General features: G+C 41.1%; 1 protein-coding gene across 1 annotated transcript in view; it reads left to right on the top strand.

The window, feature by feature from the left end:
• LOC5564183 (ubiquitin-conjugating enzyme E2 Q2) overlaps positions 1–22,937 on the top strand; it is an 80,743-nt gene that overhangs the window by 50,524 nt on the left and 7,282 nt on the right. The window contains 4 exon segments of the mRNA XM_021854376.1: positions 4,430–4,738; positions 13,918–13,992; positions 14,048–14,339; positions 14,427–14,575. Coding sequence (XP_021710068.1) covers positions 4,430–4,738; positions 13,918–13,992; positions 14,048–14,339; positions 14,427–14,575 — 825 coding nt within the window.

Raw genomic sequence — 22,937 nt, 5'->3', positions numbered from 1 at the left:
TACAGGTACTCGGGTATCCCCAGACGCAGGAGCGCATCAGCAATAACCGCCCAACTGGCACTATTAAATGCGTTCCAGTTACTATTAAACATCCAGAGTCACTACTGCGCAGTAGCGAATCCCCCTCCTCTTACGCTGGAGTGCTATCTCAGCGGTTTTCTTAACCGTCAGAATAGCGTCTACGGTGGACCTCCCTTTCCGGAAGCCGAACTGGTTGCTTGAGAGACCATTTACACCCTCAGTGTACCTCAACAGTCTGCGTTACGTCTGCTTGTCTATATTGTCAAAGAAGCTTACTGTTTCTCCGCTGTAAAAAGAAGAAGCCAAACTTGTGATAGCTAGAATTTAATTAATAAACTAAGTAGTTTTAATAACTGTCAAAAGCTGACTACAAATGCAATGCGAAAACCTATGCTGGCAGCTCTTATCGCTAGCAAATAAATGAATATTGCTTACATTTGTTCTTCTTTCAGCATTAACTGTTTCTTGACTAAAGAACTGTATTTCAATGATAATTTATCCCTCTTTAAGAATTAACTTTTCTTTGAAATTCTGCTTTAAAATTCATTACAAATTCATGCTAATTGTAGTTGTTTATTGTTTTCAATTTCGGACAAACGGAATTCGGCCAAATTACCATGGCGTTCGGCCAAACGGCATACGGCTAAATGGCATTCGACCAAATGACCCGGATCCGTGGCGCTAGTAGGCAAACATATTATTTGCTTGTATCTCCAACCAGTAATTGGATGCTAAGGTGGTGTTTTTGACAAAGATGATTAACCTATTCGTCTAAAAACTTGTTAGGTCTGGAACCACTCCCAACATAGCGCTATACTTACACTTTGAGGATGCTTGGTTCCTCGTGCAAGTCTAGCTGATCTGGCAATACTGAAGTAGCAACCATGGGCGGCCAATCAAGCTCAAGCTCATGTCGAAAGACTTTCACCTGAAGGGCTGTTTGGGTACGTCAGGAGTTAATAATCAATGTTAACTTCATTTTTCCGATCAGCCTAGATAGCCGCGTAGTGTCGGTAGCGGTTGTTTCAACTGGCTAAGAATTAACACTACGGACTGCCTGTTCCGGTGGTAAAAGTCCACCTCACAGGTGACCCCTAATTCATACGGCTTTAAGCTTACCGTGCCTAAGAATGAATGGTTAGGCGGTCTAAATAAAACCTAGCCGCAAACGGAGCCTGTGGAGTTCCAGCGCGCCCTCCACAGTATTATGCTCTTCCTGTGCTACCCGGAGCAATGGTGAAGGTGACCTTGTGTTTCTCCGAGATAATTGGCTGCCCTTCTTCAGTCTCAAGCCTGAGGCTAAATGAGGGTGGGATTATTAATACATTTAATGTAATTTAGTTTAAATTTTCACCTCTTATGGTTTCGCATTATGCGTTTTTCACAGTATATTCTGTGCTTTTAGCCTTTGGCGACTTTTAAGAGATACCGATCTGGTTTTTGTTCGCTGCTGGTCTTTTTCGTTCTGAGATTGCGAAAAGCTTAATCCTGCCTAGTTTGGGTAGTGGCTACGGCTAGGATAGCTTAGTTAGATCAATCTCCAGCATAAAATGTCAGCAACGATCAATCTTTGTAGACTCATGCAAATGGTACAGCTCAAGTGGCGCTAGTTCAAAAACCTTACTTTTGTAAACTTTTATCTAGGAAACCTAGTGGACCCAGTTTTTGCTACTTTCAGAAACATGAAATGGCAAAATCGCATACCATGCCTCGTGCATGCGTGCTCGTAAATAGCGCTGGCGTCGCTACACTCATTTCTAAGTTAACAACCAGAGATGTATGTGCTGTCACAATTGATATTTCTGTATGTGACCTCAATAGGAAATACGTCTTTCGTTTTGTGGTGTATTTACCACATGATGAACCATCCCCGACGGATGATTTCAAACGAGTTGTCGTTCACTGCCTATGAAAAGGCCTTCTGCTGATTGTGGGCAATGATATCAATTTGAGAAGCTCCAGTCTGATGGAATGCTTAAGGGGGCAGGATCCATCATTGATTTCGGAATTTTCAAAAGCAGTTTTTTGTTCAGAATTAATAAAATTTACAGGAAAATGTGTTCACTGTGTTCTGTTCTCCAACCGAAACACAGTGAACACAATTTAATCGAATAATGTTTAGTTTTGAACATAAAAACTGCTTTTGAATTTTCGATGATGACGATGATTACGATGACGGAGCGTTGATCGTTAAGTACTTCAAATCTTGGATTACTTATTGTAGGAAATCCCCAAACCTTCATGGTATCTGCTAGAGTAGAAGTGTTAGACAATGCTCTGCTCGAATAGAATCAGTCACGATTTGACGAATTGGCATGTATCAGAAGATGAATCATTATCTGATCATCGCTACATCTCTGTATGAACATAAGAATGTAAATTCGCAGACTTTGCATTTGTTATACTCCACAAACTGGGAATTGGTTGTGACCAAATTCCATGGAGTTTCTCCGTCCATTGGAAATCCTAGTGATTTGGATGTTTCCACTTCCGGTGAATTGGGACACAAATGTCCTTGTTTCGAGTGATCTCACAATTGCTTGTCACTTTGCTTATAGGAAATGTTCCTCACAACTCCCTTCGCGGGACGAGTGGACGTCTGTACATTACTGAGCCATCCCAAGGGTGGCTAAGTATTTAACAAATCTGTCAAAGCAGAATTGCAGTCGCTTGGTTACAACCTTGACTGGCCACTGCCGACTCAACTATCGCATGGCAAATATTCAGTGTGTTGATACATTTGTGTGTGATAGTTGTGATTCCGATTATGGAAGTTCTTATCACCTTATACGTAACTGTCAAGTTTTCGCGTAATTGCGATTCCAATTACTTGGTAAACACTTATTAAGTGAAACTGATTTCAGAAACCTGAATCTTCAGGACTTTATGGTATTCTTAACCCGCTGTGGTAATGAGCTATAAGCTCTCTTTACGCTCATGCGTTTTGCAGTGTCCTTTTTAGGGCGCTGTTCGAACCCATTGTGGTATGGAGCTACATGCTCTTAATTCGCTTATGCGATTTTCCCTCTTCAAGGGATCCCACTCCTATTTCCTCCCATCTTTCCCTTCCCTTTCCTCTCCCATCGGGTAGATGATGAAATAGGCCTACCTACCTGATACCTGATAGGTCAGGAACCACTCCCAACATAGCGCTATACTTACACTTTGAGGATGCATGGTTCCTCGTGCAAGCCTTGCCGTGGAATCTAGGACGAATCATATTTTTCCGTCCGGAGGGAATAGACAAGGTTACACTGCATCAATCCGGTGAGTTTGTTCCATTACTGTTAGGCATAGGATTTTGCAAATTAATTTGATTATGTATAAAGTTATTTGCAATGCTTCAAAACTTATAAAATCGTTTTTTTTTTCGTTTTCCGGGCGGAGTGTAGTGTTCGATAACACATTTTAACATTATCAGTTGTCACGGAACTGATTTTTGTTTTTTTTACGGTTTTTACTTTTCGCTCGTTTTTACTGACGGTTTGCGCGTTCCGGTCGGTTTATTTTACGCAGGTTAGAGCGCGTGTGCTTGTACAATTTCAAAATGCGTTTTTTTAATTGTTTTTGATTGTTTTTTTTTTTCGGAACCATCCGATGACCCTGGAGGGATCGGTTCTGCTTTGTAGCCAATACTTAGCAGAAAACTAATAGTCTTAAAATTTAAATATACATCATGTTTTCTCTTTCGATTGCCAGCTATCAAAATATTAAATTGAAAACCTTTAAACAACAAATACCCTAGGTCCATCGCCAGCTTCTCAGGCGAATCCTGACCTGACTTTATACCCCTCCCAAACTCCACCTCCGTAGCTCTTATGAGGGCGTCGCTGAGTCGGTGGCCTCTCATTAAGTAAGTGCTACATCAACAATTCCTTCCCCTATCCCAAGTAACGGTAAAGATGGGCGTGGCCAGGAATAGCAATATTCATGCGCTTGGTAATATTATTCAAGATTGGTTCAAGGTTTATTCCCCCTGCCTTGTTCTTGAAGGCAGTCTCGCATAAGATTATCAAACGAAACATTAATGTTGCTAGTATCCAATCTACAAAGTATACCGTAACTACGCTAACTACGCTAACTACGCATGGTTCCTCGTGCAAGCCTAGCTGATCTGGCAATACTGAAGTAGCAACCATGGGCGGCCAATCAAGCTCAAGCTCATGTCGAAAGCCTTTCACCATTATTTTATAGTTTCTCAAAAGAGTTGCCTAAAAAAATCTTTCCGTAATTATACTATCGACACCACATAATGGCATTATGAATTGGCGCAGAATGCGTGATGAAAAACGACCTATTATGATAAGAAATTGCAAAAAGTTTTGCCTTCATATCCTGAATAATATCGGTGCATTTCTTGTCTGGAACAGGTGACTAAATACATTTCCAATCTGTTCTATCATTCTAGGTCGATATACTGTTACGAGAACTCTGCCGATTACACACAGTCCCGCTACCTCCCGATCTGGACAACCTCACGATACCGTTTCAACCTTACGCACCCGGCACTCCCTCGCCCTACCTGGCCGCGCACCAGGCCGGCCACCAGCTGCACCACCAACAGCTCCAACAGCAGCAGCAGCAACAACAACAGATCGACGAGATCGATTCAGACTGTGATGACATCGAAGATGATGTGGCAGAAGAAAGCGACCAGGACAGCGAAGCGGAAGAGGACCTTCCCCTGGAAATGGACGATGGTCGAAATGCTGCCAAGGTAAGGACAAAAAAATGGACCCGTGCTGCGCATATTTTATCCTCATGGGGAATGAACGGAAAGCGATGGGGACGATACTGGCTTAAGTGGAGACAATGCATTGACACACTTTTTCTCCACCCTTATCGGGTGGCCTATTTCGTGTGGGTTGTTTCCGTTCGTTGACTGGCTGGAGGCGACGGTATCGGCATCACCTGTATTCGTTTTGCTGGCTGAAGGTCGTGGCTCTCCAACTCTGCATTTTATCTAGCCAAAAGTATCTGCCAGCTCATAAATAAAACAATAGTCACTAGCAATAATTACTACACCATGAGCTTTGATGCTCTATACGGTAGACGAAGAATTAAAATTTGCAAATTTTGCATGCTACATTATGCTGGTGGCATGATATTTCAACCTTCAGTTGTAAAACAAAACTACCGACAGACGCATTTTTATGTTTGATGTAGATTAGGGTGGCCTAAAACTATCAAACTGCATTTATACATTTATACCATGACCCCACAGTTATGGATCAAATAGTGTGGAGTCCAACCTATAAAATTTAATAAAACGACATGGAAAACGTAAAATTGTAATTTAAAAGCACGAATTGAATCGTTTCAAATTGGAACTTCGATTAGTAAACTGTTTTGAGTGTAATATTTACATAGGATTGCATAAAAAATAAAAATTGTATCGGTTTCTGAAAACCATATTATGGATCAATTTTCATATTATGGATCAAATTGTGACATATTATGGATCAGTGCGCAAAATCAAGAGATTTTCAACTCATTGCATCTGTATTGCATGATTTGGCGAAAGTTAACAATGTGTCACATATTGCTGCAAAAAATAGCAGTGTTATAGCTGGAAACAAGGGTAAAATGCCCTTTTTTTGGTGATACTGCATTGTAGTAACTGATACATGAACTGTTTTCGCTCCACACCAAGTTTTCCACCCATTTTTGTCTGCTAAAATGCAAAATTGACAAATCTTGATGTTTTATTAGTTTTATCCTTAGTGCTATTGTCTGAAAATGTCAAATCCAATGCTTAAAATGGCAGAAATCTACATTCTTTGGAAGTGATCCATAACCGTGGTAAACAATCATTTCCTGGTCCATATTATGGATCACTAGTTAGAAGTGTTAATATTCGGTATTTAGAATCAACAATCAAGAAAAATGTTTTCCAAAGATGAATTCATACTAAATCGAAGCGAATGAGCATGTTTTATGCTATAACATTTGAATTTTACCACCTGTGGGAGCTTATGAATGCTGACGGCACTTCTTACAGAAAATGACAATATAATGATAGCTGTGTGGTACCATCTAAACATTTGTCAAAAACATTGTTATTTAGCGGTTGAATGTTGTGTTTAACATTACAAATGGTAGAAGACAAATAGTATAACATGGGAAAAATATGTTTTACGTCAACGTTTATGTTTTGAGCGAGTTATCCGATGTTGAACGCCAAAGTGATCCGTCACTGTGGGTGATCCGTAACTGTTTGGGCATGGTAAGCCTTTGTTAATTTGTTCTTTTGAACACCAAAAGTTACTGTAGAAACTTAAGTGGAATCCATTAAAACTAAGGGGAAGCTAAACGAGCTTGAAGTTTGTTTGGAGAAAATTGACCAAATAGGGTAGATGCACTGAAATGCGCCATCGTACCTGTATTCGGCACGCCAGATTATATACCGTTCTACGGTGTAAATAGGTATACATAATTTATTGTTTATTAAGTCACTTTAAAATGATGCGACAACATTCGAAGCAACTCAAACAAACTCGACTTATATAATATGAACGAATTCCATGAAGTTTCGAATAATAACCTTTTTTATATGGAGATGCTATTCTCAAGGCGGGGGAAACCGAATTTCAGTTTCTGTAGATATAACTTCTTTGTTGCAGTCTTTTCTCAATTGATAAAAGAATCTTCAAGCCACTAAAGACAGAATTTCATCAACAACAGCTCATCATATGATCAAAAATGAAGTGGAAACAGTTTTTCCCATATATTCCCATATATGCATTTTCTCGATACAATCTTCAAGCTCGTTTGGGCACCCTCCTCTCTTTCATTACAGATTACGCTAAAATTTTCACAGTAATTTCTGGAGGTCCAAATGATTAAATTTGAGGGGTGTAGCTTGAGATTTTTGTAGTTTTATGATTATGGGTCACCCTTATATAGACACTACAAAACAGAAAAAAGTCACAAACAAGTTCATGGAATTTTGAAGCACTGCCAAAACAATTTGCAACCGAATTTAAACGTGGTCCCTTTAGCGGCAGTGCAGATTTGACGCTACCGATTTGGATGAACCATTTTACACCGACGCATACAGCTGGACATGGGAATGGGGTTGGCCCGCTTAGTCTCCCTTCTGGCGCTGGGACGCTGCTGGCCATCATTATTTTCTACATGGGCTCTCTCTTGTTTGTGAAGTTTTTTAAGCGATGCTTGTTTGTTCGTTGCTCTCATACCTCGATAAAGGCATTCGGATAAAATAGATAAATGGTTGTTTGTGTTTAGGTAGGGTAAGTGTACCAGTATTCGCCTCACAAAGATATTTTTTAATCAATCAGAAGTCTTTTGAATACCGTCATTATATTAAATGGAAGCTTTCTATCCATGTTTTGTAGGAAAAATATAAAAACTGGTCGAAAAATTTTGAAAATTAATTATTGAACCTTTTTTTAACGAATGATAAGCATTGGCCACATTTCGGAATCGGTTCACCCTCTTCTTCTTTCTGGCGTTACGTCCCAACTGGGACAAAGCCTGCTTCTCAGATTAGTGTTCTTATGAGCACTTCCATAGTTATTAACTGAGAGCTTTCTTTGCCGATTGACCATTTTTGCATATATACATATTTGATGTGTATTACAAAAGTTAATGAGTGATAATCGGTGATATTACTGATAGTGTTAAAAACAAAAGTGACGACAGCAAAAGTGTGGTAATTATGTGACAGTGACTGGTGAAATGAAATGGGGAATGAGGACCTTTCAATAAAACTATTTCGTTCTTCACTTCAACCACTTTAGTAGCATTTCAAGTCTTATCATAGTTTTATACTAGTCTGGAATAATAGACTGCAAAACTACGGCAAGGGTTGATTGCTGCTAGGGTACACAGTGACCATTTGAGCAACATTGCTTAGGAACGTCTGTGTGATGAATGTAATAGAGGCTTATAAAAGCAAATGTTGGGCAGGAGCTTAGGGCAGATTAAAAGTCCCAGTACTACCCCTATCGCTACTGACAAAAAAAAATGATTAACTCAAAGAGAAAATATATTTTGTCTTTTTTATAAAAAGCAGGATTGGGACAATTGCCAATTGGTTTTCGAAGAGCAAAAAGTAAAAACTGTTTTTAAACTGACTCTATACGGATTACATGTGTTTCTTGATAAGGAGCCCAAACTATATTACAATATTGAATTAAAGTATTCACATATGCAATGAGCAATGTCAATACGAAGAAGCAACTTCAAATATTGAGCGTTAAATTCTCAGTGCCTAGATTTTCCATATGGGACAGTTTGCTTTTAGGGATAGTAGGTATATTACTATTGAAAAATATTCATCTTTCTCGGTTTATATTGTATTCTTCAAAAAAAAAATCAACTTTGGAGCTTCCATAGAAAGGAGAGTGTTTCACCTTTTAAATTAGGATCAATAGGATGCTCCATTCCGATGATCAAAAAAAGCTCCTACAGCTTTACGATTTCGGATAACGATTATGCCCCCCTAGAAGCTACTGTTAATACAGTGATTCAAACTCAGGGCATTATCAAGTTTTTATCACCAATCTGATAATATCTCGAAAACTTATTCAAACAGTCTTAAGTCAGAAAAGGAAACAAATTTACTTTATAGATCCTACGTGCTTCGCAGATGAAATTCTACACGTTCCGCCTTAACCCTCTAATACCCAACCCCGCCTTTAGACGGGGTACACTTCGGAAATTTCGTAGCTCGAAAATCAAAAAAATTTTTTTTTGGCTTAAACCTTGGCTCATAACACGCATATAAGGAATGTTTTTTATGCCTTTTGAAGCTTTTCTGTATTTTTGTAAAATTGCATTTTTCATAACCTACAAATGCCTGGGGTTCATTTAACGTGTAATGCAAAAAGTCGTACCTTTTATATTTCCTACAATCAACCTATAACAGAAGAAGAGCCTGTTGTTACAGCAGACTCTCCACATCTCGATGTTCGATATCTCGAAGTTTGTTTATTTATTACTTTCCTAGTAGAGAGCAATTCTCGCTGAAACCAGGCCGCCATCGGCACCCATCGTTAGAATTCCAATTTTATGTCACTGATCGCTAGTTTTCGATAAAACTTAAGGGTAGTCCTTTCTGTTTTCTCAAATTGGTGGACCCCTCGTACGCCAGCTAGCTGAACAGTTTGCGAAAAAGTCCATTTTTTGATAAATCTTGGGTATTTCTTCACGGTATATGTCTCATATTTCACTTGGAACACATAGCAAACTTAGTGGCATCGTATAGAGAAAGGATATAGCTTTCATTTAAACTTGAAAAAAATTTGGCGGCCATTTTGAATTTGCCGCCATCTTGAATTTTGTTAGAAAAATCGATTTTTCACCATTAGCGCACCGCTAGTTTTGAATTCTGAGATCACCATCAGAAAGCTGAGGAAAAATTGCGTAAGAAAGGCTACAGAAACTAGGTGAGCAATGGTATTTACCCTATCAAATGTACGATTTTCTAAATCATGTTATACGATTTTGACGTATGTGGCGAGTGCAATCAATACAAACATCATTTTTTGTACAACAAAGAAACAAGTTTTCAACCTTTGGTGTTTTATTCGAGTCGAGTAAAGAATAAGAATATTATGTTTAGTGAAAAAATCTGGCGGCCATCTTGGATTTTGACGCCATTTTGATTTTAGGTAGTAGAATTTTTTACCTTGATAGCACTCAGCATGTCGAATTTAGAGGCTACCAATAAAAAAAGGTTACGTATACTCTTCTTATTATTCTTCATTTTACTGACGTTACGTCCCTACTAGAACCGAGCCTGATACTCAGCTATAAATAGTTATAAATCCAGGTTATTAAACAGGAATTTTCTTTTTTAATGCGATTTCTGACAACAGGATAATTCTTCGACATATCTTTGAATTCAGTAATAATGACTAAATAAATTCAATAAATGAAAACCGTCAAAAAACATTGATTGTAGGTATTAAACAAACATTTTTTTTCCTATGCATTGTTGTTCATTGTATGCAGTTTATAGATTGCGTGTCGGGACATTAGTAAGCCTTGTGGTAATATCTGTAGTTCTAACGTAAAATATTGCAAAAGTGCATTAAGTTATAATGAAAGTCTTAAATTTTGAAGCAAAAAACATCCTTGATTTTCTAAGTCATAAGGTATCGTTTTTAGTACCGCCCAACATGCATGTGAAAAATAGCGAAATTGAATGATGAGAAGCAGGTTTTGTTCTAATGTGGATGTAATGCCGAAAGGCAGGTGTATAATTTCGGTATTTGGTATTTAGCAGTTGCATGATTTTTTACCATCTCAGTGCTCATCATGTTGAATTATAAGGCCTCCGTTAAAAAAATCAATCAGATTCTATCTTTCTTATTTTATCTCAGCTGTTCAACTGATTGTTCATTTGTATCAATGGTTTGGATCAAATAAATGAAAGAAATAATGCTATTTTACAACTCGAAGATATGCAGAAGAATCATTCAGGTAGCAAATAAGCGTTAAAAAATCCTATTTGATAATTTGTTTTTAAAACTAGTTAAGCTGAAGGGCTGGCTCTGTTCCAGTAGGGACGTAACGTGAGGAAAAAGAAGAACAAGAAGAAGAATAAGTGTAACGGTAGCATTGAAATTCAACATGTTGAGTGCTAACAAGGTGAAAACACATTCTACTACTTAAAACCAAGATGGCGTCAAAATCCAAGATGGCCGCCAGATTTTTTCACTCAAATTAATACTCCTATTCTTCATCTGTCTCAAATAATACACCAACGATTGAAAACTTGTTTCTTTGTTGTACAAAAAAATATGTTTGCATTGATTGCACTCGCCATGTACGTCAAAATAGTAGAACATGATTTAGAAAATCGTACATTTGATAGGGTAAATACCTTTGCTCACCTAGTTTCTGTAGCCTATCTTACGCAATTTTTCCTCAGCTTTCTGATGGTGATCTCAGAATTCAAAACTAGCGGTGCGTTAATGGTGAAAAATCGATTTTTCTAACAAAATTCAAAATGGCGGCCAAATTCAAAATGGCCACCAAAATTTTTTCAAGTTTAAATGAAAGCTATATCCTTTCTCTATACGATGCCACTAAGTTTGCTATGTGTTCCAAGTGAAATATGAGACATATTCCATGAAGAAATACCCAAGATTTATCAAAAAATGGGCGTTTTCGCAAACTGTTCAGCTAGCTGGCGTACGAGGGGTCCACCAATTTGAGAAAACAGAAAGGACTACCCTTAAGTTTTATCGAAAACTAGCGATCAGTGACATAAAATTGGAATTCAAACGATGGGTGCCGATGGCGGCTTGGTTTCAGCGAGAATTGCTCAGAGTGATTTTCAATCTAGTAGCATAGCATGCATAGCATAGCATAGACTGACTGTACATGTCAATGGTTGCTACTCCGTGATTGATCGGAACTGGTAAGAATTGCACTGGGATCCAAATTAATAAGGGATGGGAGTTTCCGCTTACTCTCGAAGTGCAATTTTAGCAGATCTAATATAATTGATCAATAACGGCGCCGGCCAAGTCCTTACAGTCAGTTGGGATGGGGAAGGAATGTTAGGGTGTAATGATTGTTGCTTCTAGAGACCGAGAATACCTCTGCATCTCCACAATCACCACGGGAAGGGTGATTATTAGTGAGGGAGGAAAAGATCTGGGAGTCACCTCTGGTCGATGATGCGATCCATGGACAAGGGGGAAATATACGAATTATATTTAAAGCTAGTTTTGTATTTTTGTCTCGATAAGTTTTTGGTAGAAGCTTAAAAAAATACGTCAACATCTGTAATGTCGAACAATTCAAAAGATGTTTTTATTAATGACGAAAACTGAAAATAACATGTATATATTTTAAATTATATAAAGCAGGAATAATGCCGACGCTTGTAGTGACGAACTATACATAGTTTGTTTGAAAATTACATATGAGTATTACTGTGCATTTTGTCTCGATATGTTAGAAGTTTTAAAAAATACGTCAACATTCACAATGTCGAACAATTCAAAAGATAATTTTAAATAATGTTAAAAAGAACCATACAAAGTTTGTTTTAATATTACTTAAAAGTTACGCTTTCAAGAAAATATGTGTTATCACAAGCATGAAACGAACTCACCAGTTGGTAATCCATCCTGGACTGAACACAAAACTGCCACTGACAGCAAAACTTCTTGGCGTCCCGACAACAAACCGTCTTGCTTGTGCCTTCCCAAATACCTTCCCATCAAGACGGTCCAAAACAGAAAAAAAAATTCTTCGGAGACGAAAACACGCGCGAAACCGTGAGCAAAATCTATCCGACGACGCAAAACCGAACTGTCCTGCTTGGGCTTCACGAAGCACTCCTAGTAGAGTGATTTTCAATCTAGTGTTCATAAAATGAATGTTCTTTGGCTCAATCTCTCTCTATCTCGATGGTCCCTTCGATATTGAGATGTGGAGAGGCGATTGTATTAAAATAATTTGAAAACTGTTTTTTCCGTTAGTTATACGGAAAATAAAATATGTTCCAGAAAAAAAATAGAATAATAATATTTTCAAAAGTACTGTAAAATTTTAAGTTTTTATTGTTGCTAAAAATCAGTAACCAGAAGAGGCTTCAAGAAAAAATGAAAAAAGATAGGAATGTTCAAAAATAATAATTATAAAAATCTTAAAAAAATAATAAATTTGCGAATAAAAATAAATCATTGCCCAAAACGTGTTTAGAACGATTTAAGGGGGCAGGATCCGTCATTGATTTCGGAATTTTCAAGAGCAGTTTTTTTCGTTCAAAATCAAGCAAATTTACAGGAAAATGTGTTCACTGTATTCTATTCTCCAACCGAAACACAGTGAACACATTTTCATCAGATGATTTTTAGTTTTGAACAGAAAAACTGGTTTTGAAGTTTCGTTGATGACGATGATTACGATGTCGGAGCGTTGATAACGAAAAATGATATTTAAATCGAAAATAAAAATTTGGGTATTAGAGGGAGTACACCTGAAGCAAACGTTAATGTAGATAATTTTAGATTTGAATTGTAAATTTTGATAGACTTAATTTTGTACTCTAATAAAGACATGGTAAAAAAAAAAGAGGGTTAAACCAACTCGATATTCACTTTTAGAACATTTAATTTCCGAATTTACAAAACGGCGTAAGTAAGATTTTCAACTTTCGCAACCTAACCTGTGCTACTTTTGCTGATTTCCTGTGCAATTTTAATTATTTCTGTCAATCACGGAGTAGCAACTACGAATTGTACGGTCAATGCTTATACTAGTAATTTCAATTTAGTTCGGTGATTTTCGATGAATAATCACTAACGCCAAACTATTAGACAAATCTAGAGTACAGTATGCATTAGAAACGAAATTTAACTCAAATATTAAGGTGCACTTGTAAATTTATCGTTTTCCTGGGAGGTTCAAGCTAGATGAAACTTTTGTGACACCATCTTGAATCTGCAATCTCGCAACCAATGCAAACCACTGTAACGAATTCATTTTTCATTGTCATCCTGCTGTGCCCGCTTGGAGACTACCGACACCCACCAGAGACTTACGAAGGATATGAGCGGGCATAACGAAACTGCAATTAAATTTGTTTTACGAGATCAAAAGCACATCAAACTGGGAATCTGTTTCCGCTCGGGTCTGTTTCGATGTCTTCTTCTTGCGTGTGTGCGAGTGAATGTGTGTACCTGCTACGGAGACCGGTGACTTTGGTGCACATTGTTTCACATTTAAGCACTGTGTCATGCGTGGTATTTTACCATCTTCGCGGTTTTGTGGTTTGGTGGGTTTTAGTTTCTTTTTCTGCAATTCACATTATCTTCCATTAAAAATGATACTGAACAGATAATGCAATCTGTTACCATAATTTTTCTAGCATTTTCTGACAACATTATCTTCTTTTCCAAATTACAGAAAGACGAAATGGAGGTAGAACACTTAGCGACTTTAGAGAGATTGAGGCAAACTCAGAGGCAGGACTACTTGAAGGTAAGTAGAGTGGTGTAATTATGGTTAACTAAATCTAATTAAAATTGAATTCCAGGGCTCCGTATCCGGTTCGGTGCAGGCGACCGATCGGCTCATGAAAGAACTGCGGGACATCTATCGTTCGGATTCCTTCAAAAGTAACATGTACTCGATAGAGCTGGTGAACGATTCGATCTACGAGTGGAACATCCGACTTATGTCCGTTGATCCGGACAGCCCGCTGCACAACGATCTGGTGCTACTGAAGGAGAAGGAAGGCAAGGACAGCATTCTGCTCAACATCATGTTCAAGGAGACGTACCCATTCGAGCCACCGTTCGTACGCGTCGTACACCCAATCATTTCCGGTAATGGAAGACGACCATGTCTTGAATAACCCTCGGGGTTGATTAAAAAGAAGCGTGACTAACGTTGTATTGTTCAATATTTTTCAGGTGGTTACGTCCTAGTGGGAGGTGCAATCTGTATGGAGTTGCTCACGAAACAAGGCTGGAGTTCTGCGTACACCGTGGAAGCCGTTATAATGCAAATAGCGGCCACGCTAGTCAAGGGCAAAGCGCGAATACAGTTCGGTGCGACGAAGGTAAGTGGAGTTTGTATTAAAGCTCTTTGGCATTCTGGCAATAAAAGCTTTCAGTTAATAACTGTGCAAGTAGTCAAATGATATGAAATTTCGGGGAATAACAAATAATAACGTGAATGTTTGATCTGTCCATGTTCGCCTGGCCGACGTTTGTTGTGTCCCCAGCTACATTTTTGATTTCAACATTTTCGGTCAAATAATTTGTGAATTTTTTAAAGATTAACATTCAAAAGTTGACTTGGGATGACTTTTTGTTTAATTTCTTACTTTTGTCATCTGCAAGCGCATATATCATTTTATCCGTCCAATCAGTGAGTTTGATTCACTATTATATGGATGAATTGACGTAAACACCAGGTTACTAGGGAACGGGTCATCAGGCATAAGGGCATCAGAGAAGAAAATAATGTCGAAAATGCTGTTGATATCTTTTACAATTTACTAATGGAAATTATTCGTGAAGAGGTACCTCTCAAAAGGAAAAAAACTTATTGGTAATTCAAAAAATCCCATCTGGTTCAATAGAAATATCAGAAATTTAAAAAATCGAAAGCAAAAGGCTCACAAAATTTATAAAAAACATGAAAGTGATGATAATATGCAGAAATACCTGGACTTATGGGAACAGTTGAACATTGCTATAAATTCTGCACTTGAAGAGTACAATAGAAAAATTGAGAGCGATATAAAGTCATGCCCAAGAAGTTTCCTTAATTATACTAAAACAAAATTAAAATTAAACAATCTACCATCAAAAATGCAACTTGACGATGAAGAAGCTAGCTCCCTCAAATGACATTAGTGTGCACCAGATAAGTGTACAAGACATCTTATCAGGCTTGGAAGGATTGGATGCACAAAAAGTGCAGGACCTGATGAAATCCCTCCAGTATTTATGAAGAAGCTTGCTGTTGAATTAACATCTCCTTTGTTTTGGCTGTTCAATATGTCACTAAAATCCGGCAAATTTCCTAAAATCTGGAAGAAATCATTCTTAGTACCTATTTACAAATCAGGGAAGAAAACTGATATTCGTAATTATCGTGGAATCGCTATAATTTCCTGTATTCCAAAGCTCTTTGAATCCATTGTTAATAGAAAATTGTTTGGGCAATTAAGGAACAGAATTACAAATGCACAACATGGATTTTTTAAAGGCCGTTCCACTTCTACAAATTTACTAGAATTCACCAATTATATTTTGAATGCTATGGACAATGGTAACTATGTAGAAGCTCTGTATACTGATTTCAGCAAAGCATTTGACCGCATTGACATCTCTATGTTACTCTTCAAGTTAGAAATAGGATTTGATAAACCATCTTTAAACTGGATACAATCATATTTAACAAATCGGCAACAAATAGTGAGATATAATGGTAGAAAATCGAATCCTATCCATGTTACATCAGGAGTTCCTCAAGGCTCACATCTAGGACCTCTTCTTTTCATATTATATGTAAATGATATTTCCTACATTTTTAAGCATATGCTATGCCGATGATATGAAGTTATTCATGGAAATCAACTATGCCGACATTTACATCTATCTGAGTGAAATATCTATTTTTGATGAATGGTGTAGTAAAAGCCTACTTCAGTTAAATGTTAAAAAATGTAATTTAATTACTTTTAGCAGAGAGCGAAACACAGAAGAAACAACTGTAGTTTTAGGAAATCAAATCGTTGAAAAATGCGATAGGGTCAGAGATTTAGGCGTAATTTTAGACTCAAAACTCACCTTTATCGATCATTACAACACCATTATACATAAAGGAACAAATATGCTCGGTTTTATCAAACGCTTTGGTTTTAACTTTAATGATCCATACACTATCAAAACTTTGTACGTCACTTACGGGAGGTCTATATTAGAGTATTGTAGTATTGTATGGTCTCCTTTTATGAAGACGCATGAAGAACGCGAAGAACGTCTTGAATCAGTTCAAAAGCAATTTCTGTTATATGCTCTTCGTAAATTGGACTGGACATCCTTCCCTCTTCCATCTTATGAATCAAGATGCATGCTTTTTGATATTCAGACATTGAGAAAGCGCCGCGAATTCGCTATATGGTTTCATTCGTGAACGATATTGTTTCGCATCGTATTGATTCTCCTAACCCAGTGGTCCTCAGCCTAATTGGTTGTGCGGGCCACCCCTTTGCTCTTAAAACACGTCGCGGGCCACTAGATGTAAACATAGAAGTTCGACCAAAACGACTCGATTAGAATTACTTTCGACCAAAAATTCGTTTGGCACGACTCATTCAATCGAGTATTTCGACATTTGTTACTCAACTTGAATGGGTAACGATTGGGGTCAATTTGAAACGAGACTCGACAACACTTACTTAAATTTCGTGTCAAAATGAACCAGCCTCTGATTGGTCCTCCAGACAGCAGTGATTATTGTACGATATCTTCAGCACCTTCTGTGTTCAGCTTTTTTTCTCTCTCCTTTTCAATTTTCAATGATGTGTTCCAGTTTTCTAGCAACACACGGATCATACAAGAGAAGAAGAAAACTAATAAGAAGCCAGGTGTCACATCTTGTTTTAAGGGTCGGCAGGTGATTTCTGGAATTTGCGTGCCTATTATGTCTGGCAGTTATTAGCGATTTCAATCATCTTTTCAAATAACACTGATGTCCCTGGATTCTCAAGAGTTCATCCTTCGTGCAAAGATAAAAGAAAAAAATTATAGGATTTCCGAAAGTGAAACATCATGATCATAATCAATTCAATACCGATTCAAGAGATAGGGCGGGTGGATTATTTCTTTTAAGATGAGGATGGGTTTGATAAACTTTCAATATTATAATAATTTTTTAATACAATAATTGTAACATTAGAATAATCTCAACAATTAACCTCCATAGAAGAAGAAAAACCGTAGCCGAATAAAAACTTTGACTTCAGCGTTATTTTAGAATTAATATATAAATACTTAGAAAAATCGCTTTCTTACTAGAACTTTGAAAACTGAGGTACTAGAACGTTGAAAACTTTGGTGTTTTAAAGAAACGATGATATCAGACTTGAAGGAACTAAGAAATTGAAACTGTTGTCCTTTGTTTCTTAACGCATGAGGAAGAGAAAATCTGGAAAATTATCGAATGGCTTAATACAGAGAAACGTTTGCCAGATATTGCAGAATATATCTTTTCAACTTCTGAAATCACAAGATACGGGCCGCACAACTCTAATATTCAAAATCACTCCGCGGGCCGCACAAATCCTTGCTGAGGGCCGCATGCGGCCCGCGGGCCGCAGTTTGGTGACCACTGTCCTAACCTATTAAACAGTTTAAATTTTTATATTCCTTCCCGGCAATTGAGGAATCGTAACTTGTTTTTTATTAATCACCGTCGTACTAATTATGCAAAATTTTCTCCTCTAAACCGAATGATGAGATTATATAATCAACATTGCGAAACAATAGACTTAACAATGTCGCGTAGTATCCTATGAATATATTTTAACTCTTTTTTTTTTTTTTTTATAGTAGGGTTCAAAAAAGCTTCAAAAGCCTGGCCTGTTGTGTGTTGGCACGGTGTGGGACTCACGTTAGGCGTGCTTAACCACTAAAAAACTTTCCCTACTGCTCCTGTGCCTCGATCTCCCCCGGAACTACATCAGGCAACTTCATCGGGGGAGGGCTGTGCTCATGCACTTCTGTGCTCATGCACTTCTTCAATCTCAGCCTCTAACTGTTCTGCTTGTTCGCTTTTGGAGCGTTTTGCCCAATTGGCGGTTGAACATCTCGCCGGGACTTTGGACAGCTTTCTGTGCGACGACGCATACTTCCCTTGGGCTGGCCTCGCATCAGAGCTCTGTTGATCTTCTACTGGACGCTCATGTGCACTTCGTTGCTCTACGACGACTTGTTCTCCGCTGCTGCTGTTCGAGCTCTCCTTGTTGACCAGTTGGATGCCGAGGTCGGTCCAGCGATTCCGGTTGGAGGATGACTTCCGGTTCACTGGCGCCCAGACGACCCAAAACTGGTTTGTGACGATCGATGCTACTCGGCTTAGTCCCCGACGGTGGAGCTATCCTACTCCGGCTACGCGCTTCTTCATGATTCGATACAGGCCGGTGGAGTGCCGAAGTCGGTCCAGCGATTCCGGTTGGAGGATGGCTTCCGGTTCGCTGGCGCTCCGACGACTCAAGCCGGTGATACGCTACGTACTACTCAGAGTAGTCCCCGGCGGTGGATCTATCCTACTCCGACGAAGATTTCCCCGGCGGCGGAAGATCTCCCGAACCGATGCTATCCGGGCAGATGCCGAGGTCGGTCCTGCGATTCCGGTGGAGGGAAGCTTCCGGTTCACAGGCGCCCCGACGATCATTTGCCGGTGCAACAACGCTATCTACTCAACTAGTCCCCGGCGGTGGACTTAGCCTACTCCAAAGCTGGCCGGGCAGATGCCGAGGTCGGTCCTGCGATTCCGGTGGAGGAAAACTTCCGGTTCACAGGCGCCCCGACGACCATTTGCCGGTGCTATTTCGCGAATTACTCGGCGGTGGACTCAGCCTACTCCGACTCGACGTTGGTCGGCCAAGTGCCAGGGTCGGTTCTGCAATTCCGGTTGGAGGATGGCTTCCGGTTTGCAGGCGCCCCGACGACTATTAACCGATACTACGCTACGCCCGCTCTACTCGGTCTAGTCCCCGACGGAGGATCTAGCCTACTCCGATCGCGACCCGGAGCTCTCTAGTCTTCACGCCATCTCCTTTGCAGCAACGACATAATCGCCGTTATTCCCCTGTTCACCGCATTCCAGGTGCTTTCATGCTGGCACATGTTCTGCACGATGTTGTCCGGATTTAGAACGCTTGCGGTTTCTGGCATCATCTCGCTTCGTATATCCCTGAATCGAGGGCAGTCGAATATAACGTGCTCCGGTGTCTCCTCGATATTTGGACAGGCCGGACAATGTGGAGATTCTGCGTGTCCGAATCTGTGCAGATATTTCCGGAAGCATCCATGGCCTGACAGAAACTGGGTCAGGAAGAAGTTAACTTCTCCATGTTTTCTGGTCGTCCACACCGACACGTTAGGAATGAGCCTGTGGGTCCACCTTCCTTTCTCCGAGTTATCCCACTCCTGCTGCCACCTGGCCATTGTGTCCAACCTAATGGTATTCCTCACATTCCGTGTGTCCCTTTGCTGGTAACATGCGATGTCTTCAGCCAGAGTGATGCAGATGGGGATCATTCCGGCGATAACGCACACTGCCTCCGATGATATAGTGCGGTAGGCACTCGCAACCCGTATAGCCATGAGCCGGAACGTACCTGCCAGCTTATCTCGGTTACGTTTGGTTCCCAACGCTGCAGCCCAAGCCGGGACTCCATACCTCAGTATAGACGATGATACGGTCGCTAGAAGACGCCTCGTGCTGCTTCTTGGTCCTCCAATGTTGGGCATGATCCTGGCTACGGTGTTAGCAGCTTTCGCAGCCTTTTCGCAGGCATAGTCTACGTGGCTGTTGAAGTTTAGCCTGTCGTCGACCATTACTCCGAGTTGCTTTAGAGAGCGCTTCGATGGGATTGCGTGCCCTCCGACGTTGATTTCCAACTGCTGTACCGCCTTGCAGTTGCTGACCAGCACCACCTCCGTTTTATGATGAGCCAACTGCAACTTGACTCCAGTCATCCACGATTCGATGGTGTCTAGCGATTCCGCCGTCAGCATCTCCACCTCCTCCGCAGTCTCACCAGTTATCGCGAGAACGACGTCGTCTGCGAACCCGACGATCTCGACTCCATTCGGCAGTGACAAGGTTAGCACTCCATCGTACATCATGTTCCACAATGTTGGACCAAGTATGGATCCTTGTGGAACTCCCGCCGTGACTTCAATTGACATCCGTCCCTGGTTCGTGTCGTAGACCAGTACCCGGTTCTGGAAGTAACTTTGCAGAACTTTACACAGATATCCGGGAACCCGCATTCTGTGTAGGGCTGCGGCAATAGCCTCCCAACTGGCACTGTTGAACGCGTTCTTGACGTCTATTGTTACCACTGCGCAGTATCGATTGCCTCTCCTCTTCTGCTTGGCAGCTTTCTCCGCGCACGCGATGACTGCCCGAACAGCATCCACCGTCGAAGTCTTTTTACGGAATCCGAACTGCCTTTTCGACAATCCGTTCTCGCCTTCCGTGTAGATCGTCAGCCTGCCGAGGATGACCTTCTCCAAAAGTTTGCCAAGAGTATCCAGCAAGCATATTGGTCTATATGAAGCAGGATCTCCTGGCGGTTTTCCCGGTTTTGGCAGTAACACCAGCTTCTGCACCTTCCATCTGTCTGGGAAGCAGCCTTCCGCTAGACACTTCTGCAACGCTGTCCTGAATATGTCTGGGAACGCCAAGATTGCTGCCCTTAGCGCAACATTAGGGATACCATCTGGTCCGGGAGCTTTGTTCAGCTTCAATCCTTTCGCAACCGTTATCAGCTCGGCGTTAGACACTTGTATACCGGCATTTTCCTCATCTACGTCAGCGTACGGTGTGGGCGGCCACGCTGTTGGAGCATGCGTAGGAAAGAGACCGTTCACTATCGCCTTCAGTTTGTCGGGACACATTTCAGCTGGGGTAACTGGGCCCTTGATCTTCGCCATCACTACTCGATAGGCGTTGCCCCAGGGATTTGCGTCAGCTTCCCGGCACAACTCCTTGTAGCAGTTCGTTTTACTCGTCGATATTTCCCGTTTGAAGGCGGCTCTGGCCAGTCGGTAGGTCACTTTACGCTCTTCCATGCTGGCTTCGGATCTAGCTCTCTGCACGCGTCTTCTGGCTCTTAAGCAGGCTGCGCGAAGGGTGCTGAGTCTGTCGTTCCACCAGTATTCAGGACGCCGTTGATTCCTTGGCTCCAGTTTTCTCGGCATAGTTGCGTCACACGCTCTCGCCAACACTTCTGTCAGCTCTCCTGCATCCATGTTTGGAGCGTCGCTTACTGTTCGGAGTGCTTCGACGAAAAGATCCTTATCGAAATGCTTCGTCTTCCACCTTCGTTCTCCATTCCTCCTCTGCCATACTGCACAACTTCTCTGGCCAACGCAGTAGTGGATCGCTTGATGGTCACTGTGGGTGTATTCTTCGCTAACTCTCCAGTTCATATTGGTGACCAGTGACGGGCTGCAGAAGGTCACGTCGATGATGGACTCCCTACCGTCTTTGCGAAATGTGCTAGCGAGACCGTCGTTGCACAGCCTTACGTCGAGCTTCGCTAGAGCTTCCAGCAAACTGTATCCTCTCGCGTTGGTCAGTCTGCTACCCCACTCCACGGCCCAAGCATTGAAGTCTCCTGCTATTATTACCGGCGTTCGACCGATCAGCTTGTCGGTTAGCACATCCAACATCTGGGTGTACTGCTCCAGTGTCCATCTCGGGGGGGCGTAACAGCTACACACGAAGATTCCGTTAATTTTAACGATCACGAAGCCCTCGTATGAGCGTTCGACAACTTCTTGGATAGGGAATCGGCCCATTACTTGAATCGCCGTCGTCTCTGCTCTGTCTGCTACCCAATTGCCGTTATCGGGAGGAACCCGATACGGTTCTGCAATGATCGCAATGTCGCACTTTGTTTCTGTTGTCGACTGCCACAACAGTTGTTGTGCGGCGTCGCAATGATTGAGGTTCACCTGCGTTATCTCCATCATCATTACTGCCCTGCCTTCGCCTTCTGATATTTGGGGCACTTGAAGCCACCCGTCGTATGGGCGTTACCTTCCTCCACCTTACACAGCATGCACCTAGGTGACTTCAGGCAGTCCCTGCCAACGTGACCTTTTACACCACATTTCCTGCAGTGTTCGGACCTGTCCGGGCCTTTGCAGTTTATTGCCCGGTGGCCGAAATCCATGCATTTGAAGCATCTTTCCACCGGATTTGTCTCCCGAAGGATCAGTTTCAGCGGGCAAACCGACCATCCCACCTTGATCTTACCAGCCTCGACGAGTTTTTTGGCTGCTGCGACTGGTAATCGGATCGTCGCTATTTGCATACCTCCGTAAGCTCTCCTCAGCCGGATGGACTGTGGTGCTTCTTCCAGGTTGCATTGAGATAGCAGTGCACCCCTCACGTCGTCTTCTGTTGTGATCTCGTCCAGTTCTCTACATTCGATCACTGCCTCCTGGGATAAGGCTCTCACGCTTGCCTCGTTGCCCAGCGACTTCGCGATGAGCTCTCGGCAGGCCGAACTCTTGATCGACGGATCTTTTTTAAGCTCAAAGAGCATGTCACCTTTCTGGGTGCGCCTGGTTCTCACCACGTTTTCACCCAGCTCCTTAAGCTCTGGGTCCTCTCTCACTCTACTGAGAATCGCCGCGTAGCTTGTCTTATCGCTTGCCTCAATG

This window comes from Aedes aegypti, chromosome 3 (genome assembly GCF_002204515.2).
Source record: "Aedes aegypti strain LVP_AGWG chromosome 3, AaegL5.0 Primary Assembly, whole genome shotgun sequence".
NCBI lineage: Eukaryota > Metazoa > Arthropoda > Insecta > Diptera > Culicidae > Aedes > Aedes aegypti.
Note: the sequence above shows the minus strand (reverse complement) of the source record. Positions and strands in the feature narration are given on the sequence as shown.